Source organism: Misgurnus anguillicaudatus, chromosome 16 (genome assembly GCF_027580225.2).
Source record: "Misgurnus anguillicaudatus chromosome 16, ASM2758022v2, whole genome shotgun sequence".
In the NCBI taxonomy this organism is placed as follows: Eukaryota; Metazoa; Chordata; class Actinopteri; order Cypriniformes; family Cobitidae; genus Misgurnus; species Misgurnus anguillicaudatus.
Window position 1 is genome coordinate 847,374 of NC_073352.2, and position 9,688 is coordinate 857,061.

General features: G+C 37.5%; 1 protein-coding gene across 2 annotated transcripts in view; it reads right to left on the bottom strand.

The window, feature by feature from the left end:
* The window catches only part of nup210 (nucleoporin 210), a 302,105-nt gene extending 298,536 nt beyond the window's left edge, over window positions 1–3,569 (bottom strand). The window contains exon 1 of one of the 2 annotated variants that reach the window (XM_073853990.1): window positions 3,441–3,569. In XM_073853990.1, the coding sequence (XP_073710091.1) occupies window positions 3,441–3,463 (23 nt within the window). In that variant the 5' untranslated portion in view covers window positions 3,464–3,569. Of the gene's footprint in view, window positions 1–1,128; window positions 1,699–3,440 lie in introns of those variants that run through there. The other variant, XM_073853989.1, reaches the window with a different exon arrangement.
* Between the last annotated feature and the right edge of the window lie 6,119 nt (window positions 3,570–9,688).

The following is a 9,688-nucleotide window of genomic DNA, read 5'->3' on the forward strand; positions in this document are numbered from 1 at the left end:
TATTTATACAATTCACAAAATCTGCGCCAAAGAACAGACATTTCATCTGGAGAGGCAAGTTATTCAACTAAACAATAGCAGACAGAACAGCAGGCTGAATAGTCTGGAAAATACGGTAATGGAAAATGAATAGAAAAGATGCATTGGTCTAATAAATATTAAGTACACGTGCGGTATAATCGTGAATGGTATATGTCACACCCCTACTTTAACTTGCCCATATTTTCAAAATGTGGTGAGCATTTAGCTATAGTGAGTGGCAAATTTCTGCAAATTTTTATATTTCAAAAACATTATAAAGCTGAAAAACATACATACCGTGAAATATGCCTTTACTGTGAAATAAAATGACTCATTCTGTGAAATGGAGTTTTGGTCATACCGCCTACACCTACTGTAAAGTTTTTCCAGGTAAACTAATGTAGCTAGCTCACGGTAATAGTACCTTATTTGCATAATGTTACTTAAATATGTTTAGTTACTGCAGAGTTTAAAAAACATGGTTTGTAAACTTTTAGGTCACCGGCAATTTGAAGGTGTGGCAAAAGATTAGTTTTAGGCCCTGAGTGTAACAATTTCCTGAAAGTATTTCATTGCTTTCAATTGTGCTCTTACAAAACAGATATGAAAAAATTAGTCAGCTTTAGGTTTGTAGATTTGTAATTGCAACGATAAAAACCCTACAATAACATCTCATTTGTTAAAATTAGCATTAAACATGAGCAAACTATAAGAAATGTAATTTTACAGTATGTATTCATCTTTTTATTTTAAAATGCATTTGTTACTTCATGTTAACAATTGATACTGAGAAAACAAATATCGGTGTCATTGGGCCTTTTACTTAAAGTTACTGAAATAAAACCTGGGTATAACGTTACAGCGTTAAAATAAAAACAAAGCTCACATGCCTGACAGTAACTTACACATAATTTATTTTTACTAAAGTCATAACATTACATCTTAAAATGTAATTCATAAATAAATAGTATATTATCAGACCTATAGTTATTTGGTATTTGAACTTCATAAATATAGTGCAAGAAAACAGCAATAAAAATAATCACAAGTGTAATTCATTACTTGGCTACTATATACGACACATTAAATTCTGTTCAATGTACTTACCATCGATAACAGCCTTCACTAGCTTCCAGTGTAAAGTTGATTTTGGTAGTTCTGGTTAGTGGTAATAAAACTTTAGGTATGTTTAGTTTAGCAGCGCGTGTCAGACCTAAGGTGAAAACCACCACGAGGACTAGACCCTGCACGAGCAAGCGACTATTTGCCATTCCAAAGAGATTGACTTATATTCTTATATTTCCAGTGTTTGTCAGATTATTATCGGTGTATAACACACATTCGTCGGATTCCTGAAGAAACTTTATGTTCTTCTTTATGTTTTATGGCGGGTGGCATCCAACGTTGAAGAAACTCTTGACAGATGCTTGAAGAGACTCTTGACAGATGCTGCAGTTTATTCACACAGACACGCGTGTCTTACATTAGTTCACACGTGTGACTTCGGCAGGGCTTTTACTTATTGTTAACTCATACAAACTGCTAGACTCTAAAAAAAAACAGAGATTAAACTACCAGCAAGTATAGAAAATGTTTCATGATTCGAGTAAATATTCGCGTGAAAATACCCGCCATGGGTTAGTATCAAAGCGGCGTCACGTGATGCATTCTGGGACATGATCTACGTCATCCTAATATGACGAAATTCTTTAAAGGCACACGATCTACGACACCTGACATTCAATTCAATTCAATTTTATAGTGCTTTTCACAATTGCTTAATTGTTTCAAAGCCACTTTACATTAATTCATGCAGGAGAAACACAGGGAAATTCTGCTGTGCTTGTAATGTTATTGTTGCTAAAGGTTATTTTAAAGCTGTATTGTTCAAAAAATGTAAAATGTTATATATGTTTCCTTCTTTTCATAAAAATAGCATTTATCTTCTATGACAAACTTGTTGGGCAAAACGTGTCACCTAAACTTTTTTAAAAACACAGAGCTTATTTTTTCAATAGAGGGTATGCATGGACGTCACTTTTCCACGTGAACACACCGGAACTCGCCCTGTTGAGTGGCAAACGTTCAACAAAAATGACTGGCTTTCATAGTGGCTGCTGCGAAAATGCCAGTAAAACCAAAGAGTATAGAAGCACAAAAGGGGAAACTCAATAGAACGTTCCATTGCAACACCAGCGCCCAGCAGCAGCCCCACGAATCCGCCATTTTAGTAATGGTAATATCAGCTACATTAAAAGATCAAATTCAAACTGAATGATGATAACAGAGAATAACATACAATCAGACCAGTGATCATTAATCCCTTTTTACAGCTAATTTTCAGATATTTGGACAAGTCTTCCACTTTTATATAGGCTAATTTTACATACATACATACCGACATAAACTCATCCACACATAATATTTGGCTCTATATACATACACACACATCTGAATTGCTCGAAATGGATTAAGTAAAAAAAAACAGCCACTGTCCAAAAGTGGCAATTATTAGGATAACAGACAGAGCATCATGTTCTATAAGATTATAATGTTTGTAGCGGGATCCAGGGGATTATGTACAAAATATATTTCATACCTAGTGGAGTTGGTAACTAATAATAGTAGTAAATGTGTAAAGTAGCATAAAATAGAATTACATAATAAAGCAAGAAAAAACTACCTCAAATGTGTAGGCTATTTATTTAATGATTGGATTTCACAACTAATAACAACAACAAATCAACAGATACATACACGACAATACAGCGTTTCGTGTAGGAGTAGCAAGTGAACAAAATTTTAATTTAAGAAACTTACTATTGCGCTTCTGATTTGGCTGTGAAATTCGCTGAGAATGAATTCAGAATGAATTGGCTGTGAGAATTTTCATTCCAAAATGGCAGCGCCGCGCTACTGAAGCGCCACCTGACTGTTGCCAAAAACGAATGAGAGTTTCCCCTCTTGTGCTTCTATACTCTTTGGTAAAACTGACTATTATCAGCTTAAATTGAATTTAGTTGGACTTGATAGCAGAGGTGGACAATACTGCCTTACATTAGTTACATTTTCCAAGCATCTGTGCTTTAGGGTTTTTGTCTTGGGAAAATAATTACTTCACTAAATTCTAAAGCCTAGAATCATACTGTGTATTCTTTAATATTGCATATTAAAATTTATTTAATACCTAATTACATTAAAATTGTGTACTTTTACTTGAGTAAAAGTGTGTAATGTACTTAAATATTAAATGTAAAACAAAAAAAACGTATTATGAAATGTAATAGAGACTTATGGTCATATGCTTTGGAATGTATGTATTCCAAAGAAAAACACAGATAAAATATAAATACTTGAAAAAATACTTTTAAGTAAGTGAAATTTTTAAGTAGTGTGACCCTAGCAACTTGTTAACCCACCTGTAGTCAGTGGACGTTGGCATGAACAATCTATTTACTTCTCCTTTGGTGTTTTTTGGCAGTCTGTAAAACGATAGCTCCGAATTCTTGGAAAATCTGGTAGAACAGTCTATCGCACAACAGCTGTTTCCCATTTAGACACGTTTTCCCCGTGTTTCCGCTGATTTCACACTGTACTCAAATGCTGACGCTCTGTCTTTTGCCATACCCGTATGCATTGCCGTCACTTTTCCCCGTGATCCTGCCCCGGCGAGTGGCAAACGTTCAACAAAATGGCTGGTTTTCATAGCGGCCACTGCGAAAAATACCAGTAAAACTGACTATTATCAGCTTAAATTGAATTTAGTTGGATTTGATAGCAAAGGTGGACAATACTTAGTTACATTACTTACATTTTCCAAGCATCTGTGCTTTATTAGGTTGTTTGTATTGGGGAAAATTTACTTCAATACATTCTAGAATCACTGTGTATTCTTTAATATTGCATATTAAAATTTATTTAACACCCAATTACATTAAAATTGTGTACTTTTACTTGATTAAAACTGTGTTAATGTACTTAAATATTAAATGTAAAACAAAAACTTGTATTTATGAAATGTAGAGTTAAATTGTTATAATATGCTTTGGAATGTATGTTTTCCAAAGAAAAACACGGATAAAATACAAATAGGCCTACTTGATAGTGACCCTTGCAACTTGTGAACCCACCTGTGGTCTGTGGACGTACCGAACGATTCACTTCTCCTTTCAGTGTTTTTTGGCAGTCTGTAAAACGATAGCTCCGAATTCTTGTTGGTCTGTTATTACACTCAATCGCACAACAGCTTTTTCCCATTTCGACGAGTTTTCGCCGTGTTTTCTGTCATATCCACTTGCATTTATGTGAGGGGTATTATTTGTTTTTTTTTTGTTTTTTTGCGGTCATTTTAGATAAATATCCTTACATGACTAATATCAGGCCTTTATGGCCGTGCTCTTACATCTGAACACTTGCCTTTACATTTCTTAAGAATTTTCTCATCATTATTGCTCGTCTAGTGGGTAGTGCTGTGCGCAGTGGTTTGGGCAGACATACTGTCAACGACATGAGTTTAATACTGACTTGGCGTATATTCTGTTTTATTCATGACAAACATTTGTAAAGTTTGTAGCCTTTTATGCCCAAGTATTATGCCTAATTTCATTTTTAGATGAGCTGCTGTCATTTTTTTGTCCATGGGATTGCATCTGCATGAAAATGGATATAATAACGTACAGTCCTCAGTTTATGTACTTCTGATATTTTTATCGTGATGAAAAATTAAATGTACGCATTTACGAGTAGCAATTTCCAACAAAAATGTTTTTCTTTAAAATATATGCTCGTAGTTGCTGTACACTTGCAGTTACACTTTCAGTTTTAGTAGTAAAAAGGATTTAGACCTCTTTGTCACGTGCTGTTACCATGGTAAATCGTAATATATGAGCTCCATTGATGATGGCTTTTTCATAGTGCCTGTTTACGCGCTTAACTCAGAGTTAACCTACTCAGAGTCGATTGAACTAACTCAGAGCAGCTGTTCTGTAACAGAAAACTCAAGAGTTTCCTATCGCAGAGTAACTCAGAGTTGGTTAAACCTCCTTATTGAAACGGGCCCCTGGTTTTTGTTGGTCAATGGCGTAGTCTATTTTAGTTGCCTCAAAATAGCAACACGCCAACAATGCGCCTGAACACACCTCGTTTTCAGACCACAACGCCCATGGGCGCAAAAGGGGATATTTTTAATAATTTACTCTTTAACTGAGACAATGATTTTACTTAAAGGTCCCGTTCTTTCTGTGTTTTTAAAGCTTTGATTGTGTTTACAGTGCGCAATATAACGTGTTTATGTTTCACATGTAAAAAAAAACCGCGGTAGTTTTCACTGTCCTAAAAGCGGGCCGATGTCTTCCTTGATCTATGAAGTCCCTCCTTCAGAAATACGTAATGAGTTCTGATTGTGTCGTTTGTTTAGTGCAGTGTTTCCCAACCTTTTATTTGCCACGGCACACTTTTGATGAGTAAAAATCATACGGCACACCACTATCAAAATAAGCATTAACAGAACTGCACAAACCTGTATTGCAATGCTTAAAATTACTTGTTAAAATAAAATGTTATATTAAATGTAGTACTCACATTTAATGTGAAACTTGAGCTTGTTTTGATGCACACAAAGATGACATCCTAGCTGGAATGGATGACAGTGACACTCGCAGCTTTCTCTGTTTTTGTTCTTTATGTATGTCAAACTAGAAAAGCTGAGCTCACATAGGTAGGTTGTGGAAAATGAAAACAACACTGAGATTGCACTGTCTGCGATGACTGGATACTCTTTGGCCACAGTCAACCAGAAACTGTCCAAAGGCAGATCACTGAAAGCAATTTTCAAGCCACGGTCCTGTCACATTTCAGTCAGCTGCTCTTGCTGCTGCAGTGACAGTTTGTTTGCATTCTCAATTGCAGATGAGCTAAATGGGTCTCGCACCCAATCAAAGGCTTCAGATGAAGTTGAGGGAAAATAAAAAGAGAATTTTTCTTCCAGAGTTTTTAGATGCTTTGAAATTACCACACACAATGTCGCAGTGTTGTCTGAATGTCCAGCGTGGGTAAGGGGAAACATTTCAAGAGAGCCTCTTTCCACATGTTGTCGCCAAAGAGTAGTAGTAGTAAAGTCTTATGGTTCGCACCCATCTCCTCGCATAACGTGGCAAAAATGCAGCTTTTCAAAGGTCTTGTTTTTACAAAATTGACAATCCGCACTGCACTATCCAACACATCAGATAACTCATTTGGTAACGTCTTTGAAACAAGTGCTTCGCGATGCAGAAAACAATGTGTGACCACAACGTCTGGATTTTTCTCTTTCACCCTGCTGACAAATCCTTTGGTAGACCAGGTCATAGCTGCTGCTCCATCTGTACACACACTTACACAGTCTTCCCATTTTAGACCTCCTTGCTCGACATAATCGGATGACACCCAAAATATTTCCTCTCCTGTTGTTTTTGATGGCAACTCCTTGCAAAACAAGTAATTTTCTCTGATAATTTCACCATCCACAAAGCGCACATTTGCTAACAGCTGAGCATGGCCACTTATGTCTGTTGATTCATCAACCTGCAGGGCAAATTTTCCTCCACTTGTTTTTATTTTTTCAAGTACAACACTCTCAATGTCAGCGGACATATTATCAATGCGTCTGGCGATTGAATTGTTTGAAAGGGGCACTTTTTCTATTTCTTTGGCAGCATTTACACCCAACATTGTTTTTACAATTGCTTTGCGTGCCGGCAGAATTAACGACTCCGCCACTGTATGTGCCTTTTTCGATTTTGCCACCAACTCAGCAGCCCGGTAGCTAGCTTCGAGCGCTTTTTCAGAAACCGTGGCATTCTTTCTCATAAACGTAGCCTGTTTCTCTGTTTGATCTTTCAAACGTATAAAATAATTTATGTCTTTTTTATTGAGTGATGGGTGCTTTGTTTGTAGATAGCGTTTAAGTTTGCTGGGAACCATCGCATGGTTGGACAGTTTTTCTCCACAAACCAAGCATAGGGGGAGTGCTGCCGAGGGATCCCCAGTAAAAGTGAACCCATATGACAGATAACTGTCGCTGTATTGTCTTGAGCTCACCGTTTTGCCTTCTTTCTTATATCCTCACTGTTAGACGTTCCAGGTTCAGATTCAGGATTGGTAGAATTTGTCCATGTTTTCGCGGGTCTTCGTAGTAACTTGTAATGTGAAATGCGCACATTGGGAAAAACGTGAGTCACGTTGAAACGCAATGACATCACAATCAGCGAGAGGGCTGAGTGGGTGATGATAAAACAACTACTTTGCATATATTACTTCTTTGGAGCAATGATGCGCTGCATAAATAATTTTAATAATTTAAATAAATAATTTGGTTGTTCTTTCGCGGCACACCAGACAAGCTGTCACGGCACACTACTGTGCCGCAGCACAGCGGTTGGGAAACGCTGGTTTAGTGTGTTGTGATTCGATAGCGGGTTAGCTTGCTGTTAGCTTAGCTGGCGACCGACGTATTCCTGTGAGCAGAGTTTAGTCAAAAAACTGTTCTAGTGACGTCATTAAAGCAGGAAGTAGAGGGCTGTAGTCCAAACCGGCCGTTCGCTATAGGTTTTGAAAGGGGACTTCTGTTAAAGAAAATATATCGCCTGGCAGTGAGCTTTATCATTTTACAGGTATTATTTATGCTGGTATTAAAGCAACATTACACACTTACTAGGGTTTAAAAATGGGATCAGAAAGAATGTGACTTTTAAAGTCCCTGTAAAGTTAGATAATGAATGTGTTCTGAGTATGTCACACCACAGAAAAATGTGTTATTAACCACCCAAATTTGAATGATGAAAAAAATGGCAAGTAAATAAAATAAGTTATCAAAATCTTGAAAAAAATAGGCTGCATTCTTTGCTCTGTGATGCACGTGGTGTACACATATTTTGACATGATGAGCCACACACATGACATGCAACATGTTTGAAGAGCTTCGCATTAGCTTCGCACTGATTTGGATCTAACTTTTCTTTTCAAGTTACCAGCTATGACAGTTACAGTAATACAACCAGAGATCTCTGGTGTTTAAAGGTGAGCCTATCACATCCTGTAAAATCAGCAGACATTAATATTGTTTCAGAAACCCTTGCATAGTAAAAAGCAACATAATTTCTCCTAATTGCCATTAAACATATTTACTTAGAAGACCAAACTAAGTAATATGGTAATCTTCATTTCCTCTCATTACCAATTCTGGGTGTGTACAGTTAATGACTGTAATAGTTCTGAGTAACATCTTCTGATTCTTCTCAATATTACATTTACAAAGTTCAGTGATCTGTGTAGTATTGCGAATCTCTACTGTGATATTGATCATTTTCACTTTAGGTACATTACAAGCACTCTAAACCAGCCATCAGTCTTAAGTGTATGTCATGTTTAGATGCTAAAGATCACTTAACACTGAACTTACACGTTGCCTGGTAGAAACTCTTCTACTTGTTGCAAAAAAAATGTTGTAACCCATGCTGGCAAATTGAGTCAATATTCAAAAATGAGTTTGAGTTTATTAATTAGTATTTTGACAAACAATACCTGTTGAGAGAGAGAGAGAGAGAGAGAGAGAGAGATTTGATTTTTACATCAGTAGTTATAGCGGACCGGTATATGTCAAAATATGATTGATTTATGACCCCCTTTGACAGGTGGGTGGGACTAGCAATCAAACGGTGTACATGGTGTCTAGTTTTGAGAGTCGTATTTTATGGCTTTTAGACAGCGGCTGTCCGGAGCTGTGCGTGTTTTATGACGTGTCAATCAACATGATGTTTTATGAACAAAGTTCGGGAGGAACACGTTCAAATAATCAACCTAATCACCTCAACTATGACCAGCTGTTGACAATCAGCAATCAGCTATCCACCTGATCGGCATCAACAGAAACCTATATAGACTGGAAACCAACTCACCCTCATTCCTCGATAGTTTCAGCATGAATTGAACATTGCTTAAAACTTAAGACAAACATCAACCAACGCCAACATCTTCTCTAAGAAGTTCCATAATCTTCACATCTCTCTTCAACCAACTCTTCCATCTACAAAATCCACACCCCGCCGCAAAGCCACAAACTAAACAAGGAAAGATCACAAAGCTACATCTCTACTCACCAAAAGGTTTTCCATCCTCGCAAGAGCGGTTTCTTCAGACCGCACCAGCAGGCCTTCAGCCTGTCCAGGTTGTGATCAAGATTCTGCCACCAAGCCTCAATATTTTTTTCGCTCCGAAGATCGCCGCAAAGCAGCCTGTCATGCACTGCACGATGCAACACATCCCAGCGATACAGGTTTCCCATCCAGCTCAAGCATGTTTCCGCCAGCGGTGTTATAGCCCTGCTTTCACAAACCTTTCCGTCTAATTTCTAACCCTTTCCCCTGTCTGTGGCCTGCGGCTCCACCATCGGGCTCGAGCACGAGACTGCCTCCGCTAGCAGCATATGCCCGGACGCCCCTACCTTTTCCCCCTTGTTTTCTTATAATTATAAATCAAACCGGTATGACATACATACACAGCACACATTAATTCGTAACTTGCATCATGTTGCCAGTTGCGCAAGAAATAATTTCAAAGCCACATGCACACTGGCAGTGGAAGCAGCTGCTGTTATCCAACAGCTACATTAATTTAATTCGAGACTGGGAAA